Source organism: Carlito syrichta, unplaced genomic scaffold (genome assembly GCF_000164805.1).
Source record: "Carlito syrichta isolate Samal-C Ts95f unplaced genomic scaffold, Tarsius_syrichta-2.0.1 Scaffold308993, whole genome shotgun sequence".
Classification (NCBI taxonomy): domain Eukaryota; kingdom Metazoa; phylum Chordata; class Mammalia; order Primates; family Tarsiidae; genus Carlito; species Carlito syrichta.
Window position 1 is genome coordinate 123696 of NW_007253089.1, and position 26603 is coordinate 150298.

The 26603-nt window shown below is 39.9% G+C and overlaps 1 protein-coding gene across 1 annotated transcript in view; it reads left to right on the plus strand.

The window, feature by feature from the left end:
• Positions 1-26240, plus strand: part of OSMR (oncostatin M receptor) — a 43072-nt gene extending 16832 nt beyond the window's left edge. The window contains exons 2-7 of the mRNA XM_008066518.2: positions 9027-9109; positions 15623-15795; positions 21513-21684; positions 23636-23908; positions 25147-25282; positions 25916-26240. Of these exons, the coding sequence (XP_008064709.1) occupies positions 9040-9109; positions 15623-15795; positions 21513-21684; positions 23636-23908; positions 25147-25282; positions 25916-26105 (1014 nt within the window). The 5' untranslated portion in view covers positions 9027-9039 and the 3' untranslated portion in view covers positions 26106-26240. The remainder of the gene's footprint in view (positions 1-9026; positions 9110-15622; positions 15796-21512; positions 21685-23635; positions 23909-25146; positions 25283-25915) is intronic.
• The last annotated feature ends 363 nt before the right edge of the window (positions 26241-26603 follow it).

Here is a 26603-nt window from a genome sequence, read left to right on the forward strand (position 1 = left end):
TATGTACTTTGCTTCATCACTTCCAAGTTTTTCACTGTGTTAGTCAGGGTCCCATCAGAACACAGCTATCATGCTCAGAATGGAATAACTCAAGGACTTATTTACCAGGTGTGGGGTCAGGAACCACACGGGAATTGGAAACAGCTGACTTGAAGTTGTTGGTGTTTGTGTTTTTCTACACAGCATCAGTCATGGAGAAAACTGTGTAGCATTTCCCAAAGAAGTCGCCACGGGTGTCTCTGGGATAATCTTTCAGCTGTCAACACCTGTTTGGCAAGTTTCAATAAACTTTATTGGTTTTACCAGAAGGTTTTTAGATAATAGGTAGGACTCATATTTCTTCTTTCCATGGTCCTTAGGTGGTCTGGGGCCTGAAAGGCTGGGGGTGGCATTGTCTGGTCATACCACTGGAAATAGTAGTCATGGTTCATGTTCAGGCAGTGACCACTGCCCAGTATGTGTGAATGGTGCACATCAGAACTGATGATAGAAAGGACGGGATATCTGAACTGCTGAAGCTAGCCTCCTAGGATTCACAGTCTGACATGTGTGAGAAACAGTGAAAAGGACAGGAATTCCAGAAAAGACTATCCTGATGGTTCTCAGACACTCTTCTGTGATACCCAAACCACAGCGATATACCTTTTGTAAATACTCATGCTTTTCCATTGTGTTGAATGATAACTTTCTTTCGCCAATTCCTGCTTACTCTTAAATGGCAGGTGGTTTCTAATTTTTTGTTTTAAATTTTTCTGCACCTGTGGCTTGTTGAATTTTTGTGACTTGTAAAATATTTGACTTCTAGGAAAACTCCAAATGACCCCATAGTCATGTTATAAAGAAAACATATGGCAACATGCACATCACACTTTGAATCATCTGCTTTTAAATGTATGAGATTTTCTTTCAGTGGTGACACCTTGCTTTCCTCAGATGATATGAATGTGATGAGATTATACCCACTAGATAGAAGACATTTAAAAAATTGCACGTGAGTGTCAGACACTTCACTTTGGGCATTTTCCCTTGACTTCCCCTTGTTTATGAGCAGGAAATAGCTCCTCTTGCATTTGTTTTGCCACTGGATTTGATATTCGGTTGAAATGGGAACCCATTTGAAGATATTTTTAAGTTTTGTTTTATGAACAATTGGCACATAATAAGTGTACATACTTATGGGGTCTAGTGTGATGTTTCAATGTATGTATACATTGAATAAAGATCAAATCAGGGTAATTAGCATATCCAGACCTTTAAACATTTATCATTTCTTTGTGGTAACATTTGAATTCTTTTCTTCTGGTCATCTTTTAAACAACTGTTTTATTGATACATTGTAACTGTGCATATTTGTAGAGTAAATGTGCTATTTTGACACATGGATAAAATGTGTAATGATCAAATCTTTAAAAGGATATGCATCACTGTGAACTTTCATCATTTCTTTGTGTTGTGAAATCTTCTCTTCCAGCTATTATAAATACACAATATATTGTTGTTAACTATAGTCACTTACTGTGCTGTCAAACATTGGAACTTATTCCTTCCATTTAACTGTATATTTGTACCCGTAACCAACCTCTCTTTATCTCCCCCTGCCCTCCTCGGCCTCTGGTAACTATCATTCTGCTCTCTACCTCCATGATAGCCACTTGTTTAGCTTCCATATATGAGTGAAAATATGTGATATTTGTCTTTCTGTACCAGACTTATTTCATTTAACATAATGACCTCCAGTTCCATCCACATTGCTGCAAATGACAGAATTCAATTATTTTTATGACTGAGTAGTATTCCATGGTATATATATTCCAGATTTTCTTTATCCATTCATCCATTGAAGGACATTTAGGTTGACTCCCTGTCTTGGCTATTGTAAATAGTGCTGCAATAAACATGAAGGTATAGTTATTCCTTTGATATACTGATTTTCTTTCCTTTGGATAAATACCAAGTAATGGATTTCTGGAATGTATGATAGCTCTGTTTTTAATTTATGAAAAAGCTTCATACTGTTTTCCATAATGGCTGTACTATTAATAACTGACATTCCCACCAACAATGTATGAGTTTTCTTTCCTCCATATTCCCCATCATTTACAATTTTTTGACTCCTTAATAATAGCCATTCTCACTCGGGAAAAATATCTCATTGTGGTTTTGATTTGCATTTCTCTGAGGATTACTGATGTTGAACATTTTTACATATATCCTTGGGCCATTTGTACTAGGCCCAACAATTCGGTTCATGAACTATCCTAGAAAAAATATTACATACCTCACTGCTGCATATCACTACAGACACCTTCGAAGCACTCCCCTTGGGGAGCTATGCCCCAGTGCCAGCACCAGGTCAAAGCAATTTTGGAAGTCTTTTTCTGGAATGGCCATCAGAGCTGTCATCATTATTTGTTGAGGTCTGACAATTAAGGGTGCGAACTTGCCACTGTGCACTTACGTTGACAGTACTGTACAAATAACTGTATTGGAGCAAACTTCCTGCTTACCTGATCTGGTCCCCAGGGACTTTTTTCTTTACCCAAAGATAAAGGAAATATTGAAAGGAAGACATTTTGATGACATTAAGAACATCAAAGTAATATGATGATGGCTCTGATGGCCATTCCAGAAAAAGACTTCCAAAATTGCTTTGTTGGGTGGACTAGGCACTGGCATCAGTGCATAACTTCTCAAGGGGGAGTACTTTGAAAGTGACTGTAGTGATATTCAGCAATGAAGTATGTAGTACTTTTTTAGGATGAATTTGCAAACTTAATTTTTGGACCTCACGTGTCTTCTGAGAAATGTCTATTCATGTCTTTTGTCACTTTTTAATAGGATTATTATTATTGTTATTATTATTGTTGTCATTGAGTTGTTCTCATTTCTTACATATTCTGGATGTTATTTTGCAAATTTTTTCTCCCAGTTTACAGATTGTCTCTTCACTCTGTTGGTTGTTTCCTTTGCTGTGAAGCTTTTTTGTTTGATGTAGCCTCATTTGTCATTTTTGTTTTTGTTGCATTTGCTTTTGAGGTGTTAGCCATAAAGTATTGCCTAAACTAGTGTTCTAAAGTGTTTTTCTCTGTGTTTCCTTCTAGTAATTTTACAGTTTTAGGTCTTACATTTAAGTCTGTAATCTGCTTTAAGTTGATTTTTGCACAAGATGAGAGATTGGGGTCTAATTTCATTCTTCTGGATATGGACATGCAGTTTCTTTCCATCACCATTTATTAAAGAGAGTGTCCTTTTATTTGTATCTAAGCAAAATGTCTTTTTGCTTTATTGATATAGGCACTTTTTGCTACAAACTTCCCTCATACCACAGATGTTGCTGTATCCTATAGGTTTTGATATGCTGTGTTTCTATTTTCATTTGTTTCAAGACCTTTTAAAAGATTCTTCTTAATTCCTTCATTGACCTAATGGACATTCAGCAGCATGTTACTTAATTTCCATGTGCTTGTATAGTTTCAAATGTTCCTATTGTTATTGATGTCTAATTTTATTGCATTGTGGTCTGTAAAGATACATTACATTATTTCAATTTTTAAATATTTGCTGAGATGAGTTTTGTGACCTAACATATGGTCTATCCTGGAGAATGTTCTGTGCACTGAGAAGAATGTGTATTCTGTAGATGTTGGATGAAATGTTCTGTGAATGTCTGTTAGGTCCTTTTGTTCTAAAGAGCAGTTTAAAGTCATTGTTTCTTGGTTGATTTCTATCTAGATGATTTGTCCAATGCTAAGAGTGGGTTGTTGAAGTCCCCAACTATTATCGTATTATAGTCTGTCTCTCCCTTTAGATCTAGTAATATTTGCTTCACGTAGCTGGGTGCTCTGGTGTTAAGTGTATGTATATTTAGAATTGTTGTATTCCCTTGTTAAATTGATCCCTTTATATTTATAAAATGACTTTTTTGTCTCCTTTTACAGTTTTTGACAGAAAGTCTGTTTTATTTTATTTTATTTTATTTTGAGTTGGAGTCTCACTCTGTCACCCAGACTGGAGTGCAGTGGCACGCCCCTGACCACCGCAGCCTCGACCTGCTGGGCTCTGGCGATCCTTCCGCCTTAGCCTTCCAAGTAGCTGGAACTACAGGCGCGCGCTACCACACCCGGCTAATTTTTTTGATTTATTGTAGAAATGAGGTCTCGCCAAGTTGCCCAGGCGGGTTTCAAACCCGCAGGCTCAGGCAATTCACTCACCTCGGCCTCCAAAGGCACAGGATTACAGGCTGAGCCACCGAGTCTGGCCTGAAAGTCTGTTTTAAGTGATAAAGGTATAGCTACTCCTACTTGCTTTTGGTTTCTATTTGTGTGGAATCTTTTCTAGCCCTTCACTTTAAAGTCTATATTTGTCATTACAGGTGAAATGAGATTTTTGTAGGCAGTATGAAGTTGGGTCATGTATTTTTTTAAAAATCAACTCAGCCAGTCTGTATCTTTGTAGTGGGGAATTTAATCTGGTTCAAGGTTATTATTGATAGGTGAGGACTTATTCTTGTCATTTAAAAAATTGTTTTCTGGTTTTCAATGTTCTTTGTTCCTTTCTTCCTCTCTTACTGCTCATCATTGCAGTTTTGCGGTTTTTTGTAGTGGCAACATCTGAGTACTTCCTCTTTCTCATTTGTGTGTCTTGTCTACCAGTGAATTTTAAACATTCATGTGTTTTCATAATGCTTAATGTTGTTCTTTCACTTTTAGATGTAGGACTTCCTTAAGTATTTTGTGTAGGCTTGTCTAGTTGTGATAAATTCTCTCAGCTTTTGCTTATCTGGGAAATACTTTATTTCTTCTTCCTTTTTTTTAAAGGACAGCTTTGCTGGGTATAGTGTTCTTGACTGACAGTTTTGTTTTGCAACACTTAAAATATATTCACCAATTCTATCTTGGCCTGTAAGATTTTTGCTGAAAAATCCACTGTTAGTGTAATGGAAGTTCTCTTACATGTGATTTGATGTTTTTCTCTTGCTTTTTAATATATCTCTTTGTTTTTTACTTTTGGCAGTTAGATTAAATGTGCCTTTGGGAAGACATTTTTGGGTTGAATGTAGTTGGGGATCTTTATGCTTTCTGTATCTAGATGTTTATAGCTCTTGCACACAAGGGGAGTTTTCAGCTATTATTTTGCTAAACACGTTTCTTATGCCTTTACCCATCTCTTATTCTACTAAAGCACCCACAATTTGAATATTTAGTCACCTTATGGTGTTCCATATGTCACATAGGCTTTCTTTATTATTTTTTATTCTTTTCTTTTTTAAAAAATTTGAATGCGTTATTTCAAAAGACCTATCTGCAAGTCCAGAAATTCTTTCTTCCGCTTGAGGCAGTGTATTGTTGAAGTTCTCAATTGTATTTTTATTTTATTCATTGAATTCTGCAGTTCCAGTTTTTTTGTTTTTTGGTTTTTTTGGTTCTTTTTTTATGATATCTATTTCTGTTGAATTTCTCATTCCAATCATGAATTATTTTGCAGATTTCTTTGTATTTAATGTCATTATTTTGAATTATTTTTCAGGCATTTCATAAATTTATTTTTCACTGGAATCTGTTGCTGGAGAACTGCCTTTGGAGGTGCTGTGTCCTTGCTTTTTCACATTTTTTGTGTCCTTATGTTGATATTTGAGCATCTGATGAAACATTTACCACTTCTAATTTTACAGATTTGCTTTCATAGGGAAATATTTTTCCTTATAGAAAAGATATATCTATAGTGTTGGTTGAGTAGGTTGCTTTGGCTTTTATGCCAAGTGGATGCAGTAGTATAGTAATTGTATAATTTCTTTGGTAGTAATCAGTGTCAGTGGTGTCCGTGAGTTCCTTGGTGGCTTAGGCTGCTGTTGTTAGTGGCGGCTGTGAGAGACTTTTCTGAGGAATGTGGTGAGATTTTGCTGGAAATAGGGTTGTCAGGTAAGCTTGTTCTCAAACCCCAGTGGAGGCAGTGTGGTTGGAATCCAGGCCCTTAGGCCTCCATGTGGCGTATGCAGGCACCAGTGGTAATGGGTCCGGGTGGATCAATCCTTGGGCTGCCAAACAGCTTTTTCAGGTTCCTGTAGTGCCAGTGGTAGGCCAAGCATGAAGGCAGATTTTCTGACCCCTAAGCATATGTGGCATTGGCCATAGCAGTAGGCCAACCCTAGAAGTAGGTCCCAAGAAGCATGTATGGGCACAAGTAGTGGTCTCAGCCAGCTGGCAGGTGCCTAGGTGGCACATGCAGGTTGGTACTGATGGCAGCGATGATGGTGGGCTGGACAGGCCCATTCACAGGCCTCCAGGAGGCATGCACAGATGCTGTCAGTGACAGATGGGGCAGGTTGATCCTCAGGCCCCCAGAAGTGTACAGATGCAAGCTGGGTGGGTGGGCTTATCCTCAGGCCCCTGGAGGTCATCCACAGGTGCCAGCAGTGGTAAGAAAGGAAGACCAATCTCCAGGCCCTCAAGTGACAAGTGTAAGCACTAGGGGGGATGGCACTGGATGGAGCAAACCTGTCCTCAGGCCCCCTAATGATGCATAGGTAGGTACAGGCTGTGATGAGTGGACAGATGGATCCCCAGTTTCCTGGATGGTGCACTTGGGCACCAGTGGCAGGCTGGGTGGTGGTCCTGTTGTCAGACCTCTCTGATGGTGTGTGCATGTGGCAGTGGCAGTGCATGGGGCAGGTCAATCCCAAGGTCCTCAGATATTGCACACTGGCACTACTGACAATGGCAGCAGGCAGGTCAGGCCTGCCCAGTTTCCTCAATGCTGTGCACGAACACTGGTGTTGACAGGTGGAGTGGGTCAAGTCCTCATTTCTCAGACAACACATGTGGGCATTGGTGGCAGCAGTGGGTGGATGGGTCTGTCCTCAGGTCCCCTGGTGGTGTATTTGAGTGCCAGCTGTGGTGGGTAGGGCAAGTCACGTCTGAGGGCCCTGAATGGTATACTCAGGCAGATAGGCAGTGGTCCTCCTGCCCGTGGGGAAGGATGAGATTGTTGTCAGTGACGACAGCCTCAAGCAAGCAGCAAGTCTCAAGCTCTGGGAGCATGCTTATTGACTCTGTTTGTCCTGGGGGCAGCCTCCCTAGAGCACTGCACTGCTCATTCCTTCGAGTGTAGACCACTACATGGTCTACAGTGCCTGGAACCCAGCCACACTGCTGGGCCCAGCCAACATTATGACACTGCAGCCCTCTGAGTGGACATTGGAGGATTGCAGCCGGATTCCACGAAAGTGGGGAGCAGGACAGTATGCAGTCTTGTGGGAGATGAGTTATCAACATGGTGCTGTCTCAGGGGATGTATGGGATCCAGCATGAACTCCCTCTCTGAAATAATGTTATCACATGGAATCCACGAAGCTCCCTATACTAGTTTCAGGGTCCACGAAGGCCAAGAGGCTCTCCCATGACTAGGATTGCAGGAGCTCATGGTAGGAATATGAACCACTGAAGATCTCTTACTTATCTTTTTCCAGTACCGGGGAGTTTCTCTTAGCTCCAAGTCAATCCTGGTTGGATTGGCTGCTTCATTCCCCTCTCCCGTGCCTCAGAGGTTCCCTGTTGAATTCCAGTCTTCTCATTTAGATGCTCAACTTACCTTGTGATTATCACTCTCTGTTTTGGTCCTTCTTTGTGGAGAAGGCAAGTACCTCTAGTCAGCCATTTGGAAGCCCCTCTCTCAATGTATTCTGTCTGAAGCTTTAAGTAGAGATGTTGGAGAGGCATGAATGACTGGTTTGCCAAAAATAGAAGGCAGTGCTTAAAGGAATGTGAAAAAAAGCTGTCCTTTGCAGATTTTTGCTTCTGCTTGTAATTGGACTCACCTGTAGGCAGGTCTGATCATCTTAGAATAATTTAATGGTGTAGTTTACCCACTTCCTGTCTTCACTGTTATTCTCACTTATCTGTAAAATATTATTTAGAAAAATAAATTCAGGGTGTGGATAATGACAGGTGATAATCTGGTTCACTGAATTTCTAGGTTTTGATGAAATCCAGATGGCTAGAAAGGCAAAAATTAGCTTTGAGTTAATTGTTTCATTGCTGCCCTCCTTTGCTGAGTCAGAGTTTGAAGCAGAAAAGTGAAATTCAATACTTCCTTGACTAATGCATTTGTTATTAAATTTAAAACATATTAGCCCTTTCTGAGGTCATTCTGGCTCATTCTTCATGCCCCTCGATTGTCCCACGGCCAGAGTACCTGATGAATCAGTGATGCTCTTTGACCTGTATTTACGATTCCTTTCTAAGGCAAGGAAAACCGGAAATTATTTAGAACAATGAAAAACTGTCTCTTGGAAGAATATGATAACTTTTCCTAAGTTCAATTTTTAATGAAGGAGATAGGGAGGAATGGACATGTTGCCGCCCCCTCCTGTCCCACAACCAAGTAATTAATTCAAATTTGGCTTTTTTTGCGGCTATGGTATTTTTTTCTCTTTCTAGTTAGAGTCCATTGTTCATATTTGACTCTTTTATCTCTGCTTGATCTTTCTTTTATCAACCTTTGCTTGGTTTGAGTGAATTGGTTGGTCAGTCATCCATTGCCTCCAAGCCTCAGCGGCACACAGAAATACGCATTTGTTGTTTTTGCATCAAAGTCAGCTGCTCATCAAGGTCAGCTGAGGATTGCCCGACTGCTGGCTTATCTAGACTGGACTCATCTGGAGCAGATGAGGTGATTCAGCTGCCCATGCTCCTCCTGGTTCCAATCGGGTAGCCCAGAAATGCTCTCATCATGTCAAAAATGGAAGCACAACAAAGCAAGCAGAAACATACAAGGTCTCTTGAGGTTTGGGCTGTTAACTAGCACACCATCACTTGTCCCTCATTTATGGGCCGAAGAAAGCCACATGGGGCAGGGAAATATACTCTTCCTGTTTTGAGTGGACTCCGAAGTCATGACAAGAGACACGGGTGCAGGAAGGGAGAAGAAGGGAGCCTTTAATGCCATCATCTACCACAACTGTCTCAAAGAAACCTGCTAAGAGTTAAAAATAAATAAAATTTTCCTTTTTGTAATTTATCTTTTTTCAGAAAACCTGAACCTATGGCTCCCTTTGCAGTTTTTCAGACATTCCTCTCAATATTGATGTTCTTGAGGATTTATCAGAGTGAAGGTAAGAAGTGGAAAGAACAGTAAAGTCAAAAATCACACAGAGTACAAATGAAGTCATTAGTGCTTTAGGGAAACTTTACATAGTTCTTCTGCCTTTGGAAATTACTTGGAGTTAACAAACAGCTCCCATGAGGAGATTTGTCAGCCTCTCAAAGCAGTGGTTGACCTTCCTCATCTTGATGGCTCATTTTAATAAACCACCCTTTGACCCTGACTTCTTGGTCAATGCACTGGTCATTAGGGCAGTTGTGAGTAGACCTAATCCCATAAAACTTTGTGATTGGTAAATTTTACCAGGCCATGCAGAAGTATTTCCTTTTGAACCTTGTTTGGGAAAGATATGAGATAAACTAGACTAATGTTGACCCCTGGATTAGACTAAGTTTTTATGTCCCTCAACTATGTTCACTTTGTAAAATATAAGTGAAACCAATGAAAATATATGAATCAACAGAAACTCTGTCAAGTCTCTGCAGGACAAAATGCTAAGTGCTAAAATGCTGTTTATATATAAAGAAATCATATTTGTCACTTAGCTACTCCCCAGAAGAGTGTATTTTGAGATAATGCAACTTTGTAAATAAAGTCAATAAGAATTTAACACTTTAAAAATGTTTATGGATAGTTTGATTATTACTTTGAACTTGTTTAAAAATAGATCTAGCTGAGTGTGGTGGCTCACGCCTGTACTCCCAGCACTTTGGGAAGCTGAGGTGGAAGGATTGCCTGAGCTCAGGAGTTCAAGAACAGCCTGGGCAACATAGCAAGACCCCATCTCTACAAAATGATGCACACCTGTAGTTTTAGCTACTCAGGAGGCCAAGACAGAAGGAGTGCCTGAACCCAGGAGGTCAAGGCTGCAGTGAGCTGTGATTGTGCCATTGCCCTCTAGCCTGGGTGACAGAGTGAGACCCTGACTCAAAAAAAAAAAAAAAAAGAAAATTTTTAGATTTGAGTTTCATAAATTTTCATTGCTTTTACCCATTTTTTCAAAGCTGTACATTTTCCTCTTCCTGTGTTTATTCTGTTTTACTCCCTTTGTAAAGTGAAGGTGTATGCTTTCAGTAATTACCCACACAATTCTTGTCCATGGATTCATGAAAATGATGTTTTTAAGGAATATGCATTTAATTTCTCATGTCTTAAATCTCCATGAAAAGACATTTTTTATAAAGAAGGAGATATTATTCTAATAATAGCTCACTTCTCTGTCTGATATTTTTTAGGTCTGGGTTTAATTATTTCAGGTCCCAGGCTTAGGGAAAGATGCTGCTTCTTCTGGATTTTTAAAATCATAGTTTGATTGATTGTTGGTTTCTTCCATAATCTGGGGTTGAAAGGTGGGAATTAGGATTTCTTATTTGTGGTCAGTACATCTCCCAATCAATCTATCTTATGTGCTAAAGTTTGAACATAGTACAACTGGGCTGAGTGAGCAGCCTGTAAAATGAGAATGAGTCTGTCAGACCCACCACTACAGGCATCTGACTCCAAGCTTTCAGTCCATCTCATTTCCCTAATGAAGTCTCATAACCTGATCCAGCACTGTTTGCTGTGTGCCTTCTGTGTGTAAGGCCCTCTGTGCTCAGAGCAAGCTCTGCTGCTCACCCTTTAGCTTCATCATATCTGATCTAAATAAAGGAAGCTAAAGGGTGAGCAGCAGAGCTTGTACAGGCTGCCCACTCAGCCCAGTTGTACTATGCTCAAACTTTAGCAAGTAAGATAGATTGATTGGGAGATGTACTAACCACAAATAAGAAATCCTGTTTTTCTGATAACTAGTCTTCTGCCTTCTTTGGTGAATAATCCTGTCTTTGTTCTTAACTGTACTGTTTGGATTTCTTGTTTCAATTTCTGCAACATTAGACCAAGTTCTTACTAAACTTTCACTCAACCTAGTAGGCTTACCACTCGATCACCCAGCCAAGTTCAGATCTAAGATTCTATTTTAAATAACCTGGCATAATTTCTCCTGAACTAGAAGACATAGATAAGACTCTCTTCATTTAACTTTCAGAGCACATGTTTCCATTTTTATGTACATGCAGAGATAGACATATAAATACATAGTGCATTTTTAAATAAAGTTAAATTATTATACACACACACACTCAAGATTTCTTTGCTACTCAAAGCAATTAATACAGCATATCATGAGTGTTTTTCTTTAATATGAAATGTTCTAGAAACAACTTGATATTTAATTGCTGCGTCGTATCCTATCTTATGAAGGGACTATGGTTTATTTCCTCAAGTAGTGTTAGGGACCGTCAGGGAAGCAGATGGGGAGAGTGAGAGGAGAATCTGTGATTGAGTACAAGACTGCCTGATTCCTAAGCCCGGCCTTCTTGGCCACACACCAGCATTATACAATGAGAGCTGGACTGAGAGCCAGGAGCCCTGGGTTCTGATCTGGTTATATGGCTATGGCAAAGTCACTCCCTCCCGTTTTTAAACCTCAATTTCCTCATCTGAAAAATGATGACTTGACTTTGGTATTTTCCACGAGTTTTAAACCTCAATTTCCTCATCTGAAAAATGATGACTTGACTTTGGTATTTTCCACGAGTTCTCAAGGAAACTCTGGTTTGCTTTTGACTAGATTATTTCTGACTGATGTCACTTGAGCATCTGAGCCATTCAACACTCACTGATAACATATGTTGATATAAAGTGTTCTCCTTTTGTCTCAAGTAATATATGGTAGCTTTCTAGAGTTTCTGGAAATAAAGTTTAGACTGGTAGTTGACTCAGTCATCAAGCATGTTCTGAGTCTTGGTTCCAGAGCTAATACTTAGTCTCTTAGACTTTTACAGCATGCTGTGACCAGTGCTCCAAACAAAGACTTAGAAAAGCCATTGAGGAGCTATTCATTCTAAAGTATTACTTGAGTGGAGTGAGCCAGATATATTAAAGGAGTAATTCTTTTAAAATATAACTTATGTGATCCTGAAATGAATACAGAAAAATATAAAGAAGAAAATTAAAATCACTCAACCTTACCATCCAGAATTAATGACTAATAAAAACATAATAAAAATTAACATTTTAGTTTTACTTCCCTTAATAAGTTTTTTAAAATAACAGGAATAATAACAAATACTTTTTAAAACATAAAATGGGGCCATTACTTTCTTTAAGTTCTGGCCCTCTCTCCAGTTTTGGAGGGGTGGATTCACCCTCTCTCTCTAATCTACTTTTTAAGTAAACTATCTTTCTTAATCTAAAAACCAGTAAAAATAAATAAAACATAAAATGGGATATAGTGCAATATTTTGTTTGTTTGTTTGTTTGTTTTGACTCGGAGTCTCACTCTGTCATCCAGGCTGGAGTGCAGTGGCACACTGCTCACGGCCACTGCACCCTCGACCTGCTGGAGTCTGGTGATCCTTCCACCTCAGCCTTCCAAGTAGCTGGAACTACAGGCAAACACCACCACGTCTGGCTAATATTTTAATTTATTGTAGAGATGAGGTCTTGCCAAGTTGCCCAGGCTTGTCTTGAACCTCCACATCCTCATGAATTCTTGAACTTCGGCCTCCCAAAGTGCTGGGATTACAGGTTTGAGCCACTGCATGTGACCAATATATTTTTTTTAAGTGTATAGAAAAATTCAAGAAAAGCATATGGAGTATGGAAGGATTGCCTGAGCCCAGCAGGTCGACACTGGGGTGGCCATGAGCATGCCACTGTACTTCAGCCTGGGCAACAGAGTGAGACCCCCACAATCAAAAAAACAAAAATAAAAAAAGGCATATGGAGTGAAAGTAGAGTTGGTAGGATTATGAGAACCCAGTTTCTATGTTATTTGAACATTTTTTTATCAGGTTATTAAAAAATTTTTATTGAGGTGAAATTTACATAACATAAATTAATCATGTTATGGTTAAAATGAGCAAATCAATAACATTTAGTACATTCACAATGCTGTGCACCCACCACCTTCATCTACTTCTAAAACACTTTCACCACCTCAAAACTAGACCCCTAATGCAGCTACTCTAGAATTCCTTCTCCTCCAGCCCCTGGGAACCACCAATCTGCTTTCTGTCTCTATGGACTGATATATTCTGGATATTTCATACAAATGGAATTATATAATACATAACCTTTTGTATCTGACATCTTTTACTTAGCATAATGTTTTTGGTGTTCATCCCATTTTTAGCATGTATCAATATTCCATTCCTTATGGCTGAGTAATATTCCTTCTGGATAATAGAACTTTGTCAGTTAAAGGATTTGCAAATATTTTTCTCCCATTCTGGAAGTTGTCATTTCACTTTTTTGATAATGTACTGTGATGCATAAAAGTTTTTAATTTTGATGAAGTTCAATTTATATTTTTTTTCTTTTGTTGCTTGTACTTTTGGTGCCATACTTAAGGGCCCACTGTCAAATTCAAGGTCATGGAATCTACATAGAGATTTTAGTTATTACCCTAGCCCTCCTAGTATCACATTCACAAAATGTCACAAGGGATAGGTAACTTTCTAGAAAGGTAGCTATTGATGGTTGATGTCTTTCATTTTATGATTATTGTTGTTAATTTCGCTTCCATAGAATGAATTTTTTTAGATTTTCTTCCAGATTCTGAGATTAATGCCTTATTTGGATCTGAAGCTTTCTACCGTGTGGACCAATCACATGAAGAATCTTATTCTTGTCTTGTACCCACCAGGGATACTCCTCAGCTTACCTGGCTCTATCCAGAGCCTTGTTCTATCATTTGTGTCCTTGAGCTTGGCAGGACATTGTTGGAGCCAGGCAGCTTACTCTCATTCCATTCCATGGGGCTTTTGATTGGGCCAATGCTCTTGTCTTAACAGTTAGAGGACAGCACAGTAAAGGGGAGCACAGATTTTGGTATTCGAGAGGTCCTTACTTATATCCTTCACAGCTTTGTGTAAGTTGTTTACTACCTCATTCCACTTCAGTTTTCTTTACTATAAAAAATTTCTGGCCAGGCATGGTGGCTCATGCCTAATCCCAACACTTTGGGAGGCTGAAGTGGGAGAATTGCTTGAGCCCAGGAATTTGAGACAATACTCATCAACATAGTGAGACTCCATCTGTACAAAAAAATCAAAGAATTAGCTGGCTTGGTGGTGTGTGCCTAAAGTCCCAGCTACTCAGGAGGCTGAGGCAGAAGGATCTCCTGAGCTCAGGAGGTTGAGGCTGTGGTGAGCCGTGATCATGTCACTGCACTCCAGCCTGGGTGACAGAGTGAGACGCTGACTCAAAAAAAAATCTATGTTACAGTTTTATAGTAAGCATTGCATGAGACAACATAAGTAAAGCCCCAGCACTGTACTTGGTAAACAGTATTACTGTTACTATTTTTACTTTCATGAGAAAAATAACGTGCATAATGGCAATTTGGAGAAAATTTTGCTCCCATTTTTGTTGTCAAAAAAAAAAAAAAATACTCTCTTGCCATAGATTTAGTGCCAGAGGGTTTCAGATGATTAGGGGAAATCCCCATGGAAGTAAAAATATGGGTGCTTAGAAGATAATATCTATTATACCATGGGCCATCAGATAACAGCTGGCATTATCAATGCAATCTTTATCTTTTCAATAGCTTGTAGCACTCTTGGTTTACTTCAGACCTCCTCAATCCAACAACTGAAATAGTTGAATCAGCAATGCACAATTCATTTTCAATTTATATGGTGCTTTCCTCCTCCTAAGTGGAAAGTCATGATTTGTTCTTTTCTAAAAATCAGCAATTACTTAACTCGGCCACGGCCCATCCTGTCTCTTGTGGCAGATGTGTCTGCTTGAACCTCTGTGTGCAGGTCATCGGCAGCGGCGCTAGTGATGGTCTAGACAGTCAGCCTAAGAGATACCAGATACAAGACTGCTTCCTAAGGCCACTAACCCCAGCAAATCTGTTTCCTGTTTGAATTCCTATTCTTTTATAGACTCCATCACACCACTAACTACTCTAAACTTGCAATCTCTAATTATTCCATATGAGTTAATCATGTCTCTCCAACTAGGTTCCTTCTTTGAGCTAGGAGCAATTATTTTGTTTCACACTAAATGCCTAGTATGTTGCTGGACTCATTCAAAGTGTTCGGTAAGTTCTTGCTAGAGGTGTTTCAAGTTCACTATACTGAGATACAAATGATCATGTCTAAAGATAGCATATCTCACTTTGTAGTTTTTAAAATACACTATGAAATATTGACTTTCAAAAAGGAAACTTTCATTTTTTTAAAGCAAGGTAGAGGTTTACTCTTGTGCAATATTTAAAAGTAAATTAGAGAGAAATAGAGAGAAAGAAAGAGGAGATTTACCTCCCCAAGGCAAGGAAGGGGGCCAAAGTCAGGAAGCATGGCAATAGCCATAGCTTAAAGAGCACTTGGTCACATCAGACTCTAGCAAGGCAATGGCTGGAAACTTTCTTTTTTTAAAATTCTAGAAATATGAAAAGCTAAGCATAATGACATTTAACAGTTTAAATATCTATTAAATGTTATTTCATACCACATTTTGGTCTTTACAGCTTTGGCTAAACCCTTACCATTGACTCCTGAATCACTTAAAGTTTCTGCCAATTCTACACATCAATGTTTGCATTTGCAATGGACTGTCCGCAACATTCCTTATCATCAGGAATTAAAAATGGTATTTCAGATACAGATCAGTAGAATTAAAACATCCAATGTCATCCGGGTGGTAAGTATTATTTTTTTTTGGCTTAGTATTGTAAAAACTTTTTCTGATGCCGTGATTTGTCCTTTATAACATCTCAAACAAATCTCATTATGGAAACACGTTGGCCATTCAAAACAGTTTTTCTAAACAATTACATTTCTGTGTTTTCAGTTAAGAGGATTCAGGATAAAGTAATATGACAACTGTGATTTGGTAGGTAAAATGGGATATATTAAGACTATATACTATTTTCTCTGTTCTGCTCTGTCCTTTGAGAGGGCTATTCATCCTTGTGAGCACTGAATTCCAAAGACCCATGCAGATCAACTATTTCATTCCTCTTACTTCTTTCTTCTCTGTCCATCAGATGTTCTCCCAAATAAGGTGTATTAGTTTGGTGACATTTTTCTGCCATTGTGGCTTCCCGTCAGTTTCTTTGCTTATACCATGCTGAAATGCAAAAGTACTAGTGTTTCACATTGTAGTTAGTTGAGGTTCTCCAGGGGCCACATTGGAGAGCAACTTACTGTGTCCTTTTTTGTCTCATATGTGACTTTTTCTACAACAAATTAAATTAAGAAAATCCTTAAATTCATGTTATTTTTGTCTTTGTATTATTTGAGGGTAGATTTTTTCACTTGTATTGGCTCAAATGATGGTTGTGTTTGTGCTGCCCAATGCTTCCCCACCTAGTGCATTGGGATATACTGGTGGCTCCTTTGATGATCATTGCTCATCTGATAGCCCTAATATTCTATAAATGCATAGTGTTCTGGTATTATTATCATGGGGTATTTAAGGATAGTGGCATGTTTTCTCATGGAAGGGACCTGAGGATTGGCCTAGAGGTGAGGGAGCACAGGACTGTACTCAGGCTCTCTATGAGCTCTGGTGGGTCCACTCTTCTCTCAGGTGGTGGGTGCAGGGATCCAGGATGATTAGGTCCTTTAGTAAAGAGTGAGGGCCTCTGTTCTTAAAGACTTCAGTAACTTTCCACATCCATTATAGCATTTGAGATCTGAGCAATGAAAGTTTGGCTCATTTAGGATTCATACTGAGTCTGTAATTCCATCCCTCAAAGGACAGTTTTCCACATTGAGAATTGTTTAGCGTGCTGATTTTCAACCATAGGGATGTTTGTGTGTCACTGCTTACTTCCCACCATTAGCACAACTTCCTAGCAAGTCTGATTTTTGTATTTTTACTGGATACACTCATTGATGATTTGGGATCAGTAAAAGCATTTGAGCAAAGGTTATGTTGAGGCTAAGAACTAACCAAGAAAAAGAAATTGGGGGTGGCGGGAATGCTGGAAGAATTGTAGAAGTAGTAGTTAATGCCATTAACAAAAATAACATTTACCATAGACCAAGTGGATCCCATTCTATATTTTTTCTGAAAGATATTTTTTATCTGTCTTTCGGAAAAATATAAAATGGCATCGACTTGGTCTACGGAGAAAGTATCGTTGGCCAGGTATGGTGACTCAAACCTGTAACCCCAGCACTTTGGGAAGCAGAGATGAGAGGATTGCCTGAGCCCAGAGGTTCAAGACCAGCCTGGGCAACTTGGTGAGACCTCGTCTCTACAATAAATCAAAAAATTAGCTGGGCATGGTGGCGCATGACTGTCGTTCCAGCTACTTGGAAGGCTAAGGTGGAAGGATCACCTGAGCCCTGCTGTGATGGGTAGCTCCAACTCAAAAGGAGAGAAAAAGAAAAGAAAGTAACAATAGCCATAGACCAAGTGGATCCTATTCTGTATTTTTCTAAAAGATAGTTCATACATGTTATTATATGAGAGAAAATAATGCTAGCCATAGTCTAAGTGGATCTTATCCTATATTTTTTGAAAAGCAGTTCATATCTGTTTTCATATTCATGCAATCATCTTCTTTGCAAGGAAAAGTGGCTTGTGAGGCTTGCTTCTGTAACTTACTCGAGATCCATAGGGTAGAGTTTTGTCTTGTCTATTGTATTATGTTCACAACGCCCAACCCAGCATGACTACAATAGAGAAGAAAGCACAGAGAGTCTTGCTGTGCTACTCCAAGTGACAGAGGAAGGGCAGTGTCATCCTTCACCTCCATGCCCAGACAGGGGTGACAGTCATATGGAGGGTCAGTAGACACATGCCCCACAATGCTGCTGATGCTGTGAGAGGCCTTTGTCTGTATCTCTCATGTCTGAAGTTGAAGAGTGACATAAAATTCTCCTCCAGTTGAGGAGGAGGATGCCACTTCTGTCTGGACAAAAATCTCCCTTTCACGGAGCAACATCCTAGAACGCAAGGCTGACAGGGCACCCTCACTCGTACAGAGTGGGCAACTTCTAGACTCAGTGTCTCAGAACCCAAACAAGCTGAAGGACAATCACCTTGGTTAGGTGCTTGCAGCTGGACCAGGGGCAGCAAGCCATCTCCTGGATGGCACTGACCACTCAGAACACTGCTGGCAGCCGAAATACACAGTCCTGCCCTGGGTCAATGTTCTGCTTTTCCCTTCCAGCCATTTGCTTTATGATTTTGTCAATAACAGGGGAAGGCAGAGACGAGTAACAGCTCAAGCCTGGAAGGAGCCCGGGAGCAGGAATCAATTTAGGGATAGAACCCACACCTTAGTAAAAAATCAGGAACGTCAGGTAGACTTTTGTGTAAATGTATGTGTCAATTTCTTGTGACTTACTGATGGCTACAAGGGTCAAATTAAACTCGCTTCAGTGAATGAAAATAACATTCAGTGAGCGAAAATGAAGGACAATTCATCACATTTAAAGAAAAAAAAATCACTGAATTGATGTAGTCATGGTAAGTTTTATCTCCTTCATTGCCAAGGCTATAACGACTACAAAGCCAAGTTGGAGTTAGATGGAATCTACACAAATAGTGTTGGGGGAAATAGTGCCCATCACATATTAATAAAGTAATTAAGCCGGGCTCAGTGGCTCAGCCTGTAATCCCGCGCCTTTGGGAGGCTGAGGTGAGTGGATTGCCTGAGCCTGCGGGTTTGAGACCCGCCTGGGCAGCGAGACCTCATCTCTACAATAAATCAAAAAACCAGCCGGGCGTGGTAGCGCATGCCTGTAATTCCAGCTACTTGGAAGGCTGAGGCGGAAGGATCGCCGGAGCCCAGCAGGTCGAGGCTGCGGTGGCCAGGAGCGGCCACTGCACTCCAGTCTGGGTAACCGAGTGAGACTCCAACTCAAAAACAAACAAACAAACAAACAAACAAATACAGTGCTTAAATCATTCAACTCAGAGTTTAGATTATGGGCCCAGGTCAGGCATTGTGCCAGGCACGGGGGTATCAGTGCTGAGCCTGCTGGCAAGAGTGAGGAGAGAAACTTACCAGCAGAGGATTCTAAATATGGATGTGTGCTCAGGTCACTGCCGAGGTGCTGTGGGGTTGGGGTTGAGGTTAAGCATGACCTTCTCCCACAACAGTACAAAGGGCTGCTTGAGACAAAATATCAAGAGGATTGAAGTTAGTTTAGCAAAGAGGGTGGAAAAAGCGCTCTGGGCAGGTGCAAAAGGTGTGAGCTGAGGCCCTGAGGTAAGGGTCTGGGGTGCTTCCAGGACTGAACAGCATACTGCTGTGCTAGAGCCCCAAGCACATGGGGACAGGGGCATGGGCCAGGCCACACAGGTCCATGGGGAACGAGCTCAGGCTTTGGTTTTTAATCTTGAGAGCATTAAGAACATGGGAAGTGGCAAGATCTGATTTGAAGTTTTTAACAAGTTCACTCCATGGGGGAACTGGGGAAGGTAAGGGGTGGCCAGTGAGAAGCCAGCTGTGGGACTGGGCCAGGGCAGAGATGGGGGTGAAAGAAGTGGCTGCGTTTGAGGAAGATGTGGGAGGTTAAATTCAGTCTGTGACTTGTAGACATTATAGGGAAGTCACCATTATAGATATAGTTCCTTCTGTGTGTCAGAGGGGATGTTTGCTTTAAATTTAAAAAAAAATTCATGCAAAATATACTTGAGATTGTTCATGTTAAATAGTGAAAGTTTCATGGATCAGAGGATCACTGGGAGGCCCAGACTTCACCTGTACGATTACTACTTAACGTGTGTAATCCTGAATTGTACCCTACGTCTTTAAAACAAAATTTAAAGAAACTAAAATATACTTAAAAGAAAAAAGATTGTTTTGTGATCTAGAAATAAAATAATGTGGTAAACTGAAATAAAATGTAAATATTTTAAAAAGCACAATTCTGCATAGAGTGAAAAAGGAGGTGCACCGTTAAATGCTGCCTGGGTAGACTAGGGTGTTCTCATGCCAAGACTGTGTTTAGTTCTGCCAGGGGCACTGTTTCAATTTAGCGATTTGGACAGGGAATAGACATAAATGGAAGGCCTCCAAGTTGCTAACTCCAAGCAGTGTGTGACATGTGAGTTATCCCATCCCTTCACTGAGGACTTATCGTTTGCCCTTAGAATCATGGATGCATAATACTCATTCAGTTTCCCGCAGGGAGTGCAAGGTACTTGTTGTCTCCACTTTGCAGCTGTGGGCAGGGGGGGATCAGTAGTCCAGGAGGAGGCACACTGAGGAGAAAGTGTGCCAGGAGCTTTGGGGGACACCGAGAAAAAAAGCACAGACCCTGCTTCCTGGGGCCATGCTCTAGTCACAGATGACATACCAACTACTAGCCACAGGAGTGCTACAGGGGAGGTTGAGATGGGAGGAATTCAGAGGAAAGAACAAGAAAAACTTTCTGAAGGAGATGAAGTATGACCTGGGCTTGAAGAATGGGACAAATCCCACTGCTGAGGGGGTAGGGGACAACAACCCAGGGACACCCCATGAGCAAACACTGAGGCATAAGAGCATAAAGCATATTCCAAAAGTGTAGGGTAGGCCCTATGTATGCTAGTTTCCTGCAAGGGACTGGTAGGTTGGAGCAAGATTATAGAGGGTCTTACATGGCAAGGTAAGATGTAAAGGAGCCGTTGAAGCCTATGGAATTTGAGAATGGGATTGCCAGCATCTCAGAAAGATTAAGGCAAAGGGCTGTGCCAAAAGACCAAGCTGCAGTTCAACTTGGGCAAGCTTCCCACAGAATAGTGTAAAATGTTCTATATGATTGACATCTTCAAAGCTTAGGATTCTAACAGATGGAGCTCGAAGGAGGGGATGTGGTTCATGTGGCCACCAGACATGAAACAAGAGACAGAAAAACAAGGAAGACATGGACAGCCATCTCTTGACTTCTGGGAGATAGTGGAACTCCCAGGGTGCCATGAAGGACTGCCCTCTCTACTGAGATTTGGCCAACCTGATCCAAATCTGGATAAAAATCTGGATATACACTTTTAAATCCATCTTTTTTTTAAAAAATTACTCAATTCTCTAGTTTTCAAGAATTTCTTAGCAGATTCTCTGTGACCAGCACTGTGAACACCTTCTGTCTGATCTGTTCCCCCAAGACTTTGAGTAGTTTCTGTTTTCTCTCCTATTTGCTCCACATGAGGCCCCTGGAATTAGAGGGTATGTGAGGCCCCTGGAATTAGAGGCCACAAGGATGGGGAGCTAAGTTTTCAAAAGGCAAAGGGTACTGGCTGGCTCATTGCTGAGACACCAGAGCAAGGGGAATTGACTAGATAGAAGTGGACTGCATTTGAACATGCTGTGAACTTACAAGGGGGTCTTAGGTTGTGCTTTGGGATAGGTCAAGTCAAGCTATTTTCCATGAAAGGATGACTATCTGTTTCCAAATGTTTCCCTTTGTTTTTAGGAGAATTATAACACCACTGTGAAGTGGAAGCAGGTTCTGCATTGGAGCTGGGAATCTGATCTCCCTTTGGAGTGTGCGACACACTTTGTAAGGATGAAGAGTCTAGTGGACGATGCCAACTTTTCTGAGCTGAATTTCTGGAGCAACTGGAGCTCATGGAAGGAAGTCAATGGTAAGAAGCAAGGTGGTTACAAGAGTGAAAAGATTTAATATCTTATATTATCAGGGATCAATAGTCAAATAGTGGAAATCCCTTTAGAGAAGTCCTAAGTACACAACAACATTATTTTCCTTTAGCTGCTATAGGAACTAAGAGCACAAGTATGAAATTTGGCACCAGAGAAAGATGTCTAAAGTTTTGCTTCTGGACTTACTCATTGAGCCAAGTGTACAAATTCAGACAATTTTGTATTTGTTTTCCAAGTGTGTAAAATATGTGTATTATAGAATGCTAAGCGAACAAAGCAGGATATATATTGCACATATGTTTTTATTAGAGCAACACAAAATGTATATGCATCTAGAGTGGAGGTTGGGAACTTTCTCTGTTAAAGGCCAGATAGGAAATATTTTAGACTTTCAGACCATATAGTCCCTGTTGTGACTATTCAACTCTGCCACTATAGTGTGAAAGTAGCCATAGATAGTGTGTAAATGAATGAGAGTGCTGTGCTGTTGAAACTTTATTTACAAAAACAGATGGTTGTGTTTTGGGATAGCACGTTGACCCAATTCTAATCTAGAAAAAAGGGGAAATATGGAAAAAATGATGAGATTGCAGATAAATATCTTTTAAATATCCCTTAATATTGATTATTTAATTTTATTGTTATTAAAATTTAGAGTGGGTTTGTCATAGTTTCTTATGTTCCAGTTAAGCTAATAATAATAATGAAATAATAATAGAATTAAAGCTACATTCTAGTCACTGATTTAAGCACTACCTATTAACTTAGTTCTCATATCTGTGGAATATGCATTATTCTTATCACTACTTCATAGATGAGGAAACTGAGGTACTGAGAGGTTAAAGAACCCATGCAAGGTCATCAAGACATAAGTGGTAAAGTGAGAATTCCAACCTGAGCATTCTGACTCTAGAGGCCTTGTGCTTAACCATTACATCCTGCTACTGAAAACAGGGACACGTGTACAGAAAAAAATAGGTATTAAAAAGATAGAGAGAAAGAAAGAACTACATTATAAACAAATTTGATAAAATATGCTAGGATTCTCTAAACTGTAATCTCAAAACTAATTTAAGAATAAATGGAAAACCTGAATATTCCCAATCCCAAAGCACTGACTGTCAACCAGTTACACGGTAGAATCATCTCATGACCTTTAAAACAAAACCCATGTCCAGGCCACACCACATGGATGACTGCAGTTTTAGTGCCCAATGGGTCAGCAGCCAGACTTCAGCTAACTGAAGGCGTAGGAAATCCTGAGCAGCATGTACAACAACTTCTTCAGGGAGGCTGACTGTGCAGGAGAGGTTAGAGAGGGTGCCAGGAGGGAGGCATGGGAAGCCAGTGAGTTTCCTTAAAGGGAGAGTCCTTTGGATTTTAATATTTCAATGAATCCTGAAGAAGGAGAGACAGAAGCAAAAGAAGATGATACAAGGGTATTTCAAAAAGTTCATGGAAAAATGGAATTAAAATATAACAATAGAAACTTTTTTTTTTTCAACATAAGCTCCATCAAGTTTAAGACACTTTGGCTCAGTCCTACCTGTCCCATCATGGTAAGGTAGTAAGGAGGACATGAGATGAATGTATATACAAAATTAGCACAGTACCTCCCATATATCTAGAACTCCATGGAGAACAGCCACTGCTGTTATAATAAGCTAACAATAGCAATCACAGAATAATCAGCAGTGGTAATAGTAAGGCTCTATCCTTGGCAGTAACAGCTATAACAGTGTTATCAATAGGAGCAATGATGGAAAGGAGTGTTTTGTATGAACCAAAGGGTAGAAGTTTGATGGAGAATACTAGGTTGCTATTTTCTTTAGGAGGTAGAAAAACTTAAAATTATCTCCTGAAAGTGAGGTGGGAGGGGGCTGAGTTTAATTTTGGGTGAGATTCTAACTCAGTTGTCCTTTTTTTTCCTTGCAGTACAAGAGTCTCTTGAACAGGACACACTGCTCATGTTCCCTAAAGATAAGCTGGTAGAAGAAGGCTCCAATGTCACCATTTGTTATATTTCTAGGAACACGCAAAATAACATATCTTGTCGTTTGGAAGAGAATCAGATTCATGGAGAACAGCTTGATCCACATGTATTTGCATTCAACTTGAATAATGTTTCTTTCATTAGGAAACATGGGACAACCATCTTTTGTGAGGGGCCCCCAAAACAGAAGAAGGGCATCGTTCTCTTTGTCTCAAGTAAGTACTCAAATTCTCCGTGGCTCTTTCTTTTTATTTCCTGAGGAATAGATTGAATCTCCTTTGTTAGAAGGCAAGTAAATACTTCTACTCATGGTCTTGATTTTCTTTTGTTTCCCAAGTCTTCTAGAAGAGACTCTGAAAGTGATATTCTAAAGTAATATCTCCAGGATTTCCTGTTATTTTCTTGTCCTTACTGAAAGTTATATTCCTAGAAATCAATGGAATCAAAGGAGAGAAAGTTCAGGTCATGACCTGGACCACTGAGAAAATATCCTGCTTTGTCTCAGCCATGCTAGAATTACCACGGGGTCATGAGAGAGGAGAGAGGCTACAGGTCAGACAATCACAGAATGTTAACCAGGATAGTGGCCTGGAAGACCTGGGTTTGAATCTTCTTTCTCTGGCTGGGTGTGTCATCTTGGCCAAGTTTCCCAAACTTTCTGAGTCAGTTTCCTCTTCTGTGAAATGAAAGATGGTGCTGGTGATTGTAAGGATTGATGCACATGAGCAGTGCCTGTCTCTGATACAATAGCTGTGAACAGTAGATCAGCAAATGGAGGCCATTACTGTTCTGAACTGCGTAGCAAATTAGCTTATCAGATACATAGTGGAATGGGAACATTTTAAGTTTTATGTACGTCTGTTTGTGCCCACCCTGTGGTCTCCTGTGTTTTGTTTTGAGATTCTCATCCCCCTGCACAGTAGGGCAATACCTGTGATGTCTTCCCTCCCTGCTTCTTCTGCCAAAGGAAGTGTCCAGTCTCTGAGATGCTTGGTTCCCACTGAGGGCGGCAGTCACTCCAGAGACTTAGAGATGCTTTGCTATTCCTTGGAATACTCAGCTCTTGGCTGTTGAGTTTAGTAGGTTCACAAAATCTGACTATCTTTCTCAAGCCCCCCAAACTTTCTGTAAGCCACAGCACCTGAAATGAAATAATGGCAGGCCCGGGGAATACAACCTTTGTCAAATGGACAGGGTGTCAACCACTTGTACAACACTGACCACACATCCTTGTGATATCTCAGAAAATCACAAGGGAAGGAAAGAGAGGGGACCATGGTGATGAGGCACTTGAAAGGTGACTTTAGGGTGCTGTTGCTGTGTAGGCTTCCACCTCAGCAATCCCTTTGGAATAACTCTGTGGCTTCAGACCCCAACAGAGCTTCTTATTTGGAATGCCTTTCAATAAAGGGATTTAACTATGTCTTTTGTCTGTTTTCTCTTGTATGGACAGAAGTACTTGATGAGCCCAAGGACTTTTCTTGTGAAACCCGGGACTTCAAGATTTTGAGCTGTACTTGGGATCCTGGGATGGATACTGCCTTAGGTTTTTCTAAGCAACCTTCCCAAAGCTACACCTTATTTGAATCGTAAGTTAGCTCTGGGTTATTGACAGATTTGTCTTTGCTTAAGGTGCTTGTTACAACATAGCAAAATCTACACTTAGATGTTGCAGAACATTGGAACAAATATCTCAAAGCCACCTAGCAAGATCAAATCGGAAGATTAAAGCGGAAATCTTTAAGCAGTCACAAGTCACGAAATTTTTGTTCTTGAGTACCAAGTTCATATGAGCAAAGTTTTTGTTCTTGAGTACCAAGTTCATATGAGCAAGTTCATATGAGAATGCTTTCTACTTGGAATCTTTTTAAAGGAATGTTTGACATAAAATTATAAGAAAGATAGTTAATGGAATTCCTTGTTGTAAAAATAGTCCTGCGTGTTAATATGGGTCTAACTAATTTATGACTTTTTAAAGAATATTCAAAGTAAATTAAAGGATGACCACCCACAAGGAGGAGTCAGAAATTCATTGTTAATGAATTTAACCACATATATCAATTTCTTTGAAACAATATTTGATTATGGGTATTTGTTGGTGATAGATCAATGCTATTGTGTGAAATATAGTTTGAAAGTCACTGAGTATACCCGGAGAAATAAGGGATGTATCCGCTTTGACAAAAGTGTAAGCCCTATAATTGTTGTTTTATTTTTTAAAGATTTTCTGGGGAAAAAAAACTTTGTACACACAAAAACCGATGTGATTGGCAAATAACTCAAGACTCTCAAGAATTCTATAACTTCACACTCACAGCTGCTAATTACTTAAGGAAGAGAAGTGTCAATATTCTTTTTGACCTGACTCATCGAGGTGAGACTGGAGTTGTTGCAGCCCACATTGGCCACTAACATGTCTTTGTTTGGCAGGCTGTGTGATGGAGTACTGTAAATGTGTTGTGATCTTTGCCTATTTCACAGCCTAGGTGAAAGTTAGAATTTATACCAATTGTTCATGCCACACTTCTCATGGATGCATGCATCCCCCATTATTTGTCTGTTCTGATAATGTCATAATCACCAATGAGTTTTGTACCCACCTTCAAAACTAGGACTCAACAATAGCTTATTTGATATCTCATTCTATAACCCCTATCCTGCTCATTCTGCTGAGATAATTATCATGTTAAATTGTGTGTGTGCATTCCCATTTCTTATGTAATCCTAATAATGTTTTTTATTTTATTTGGTTTTAATGTATATAAAGGATATCAAGCTATGTGTAATAATTTTTATATAATATTAAATTTCCAAGATTTGCCCATATTGTAGAGTGTTACTGTAGTCTATTCATTTTTACTGCTGCACAGTATTTTGCTGTGTAGATATTCAGTGTTTTATTTATACGTC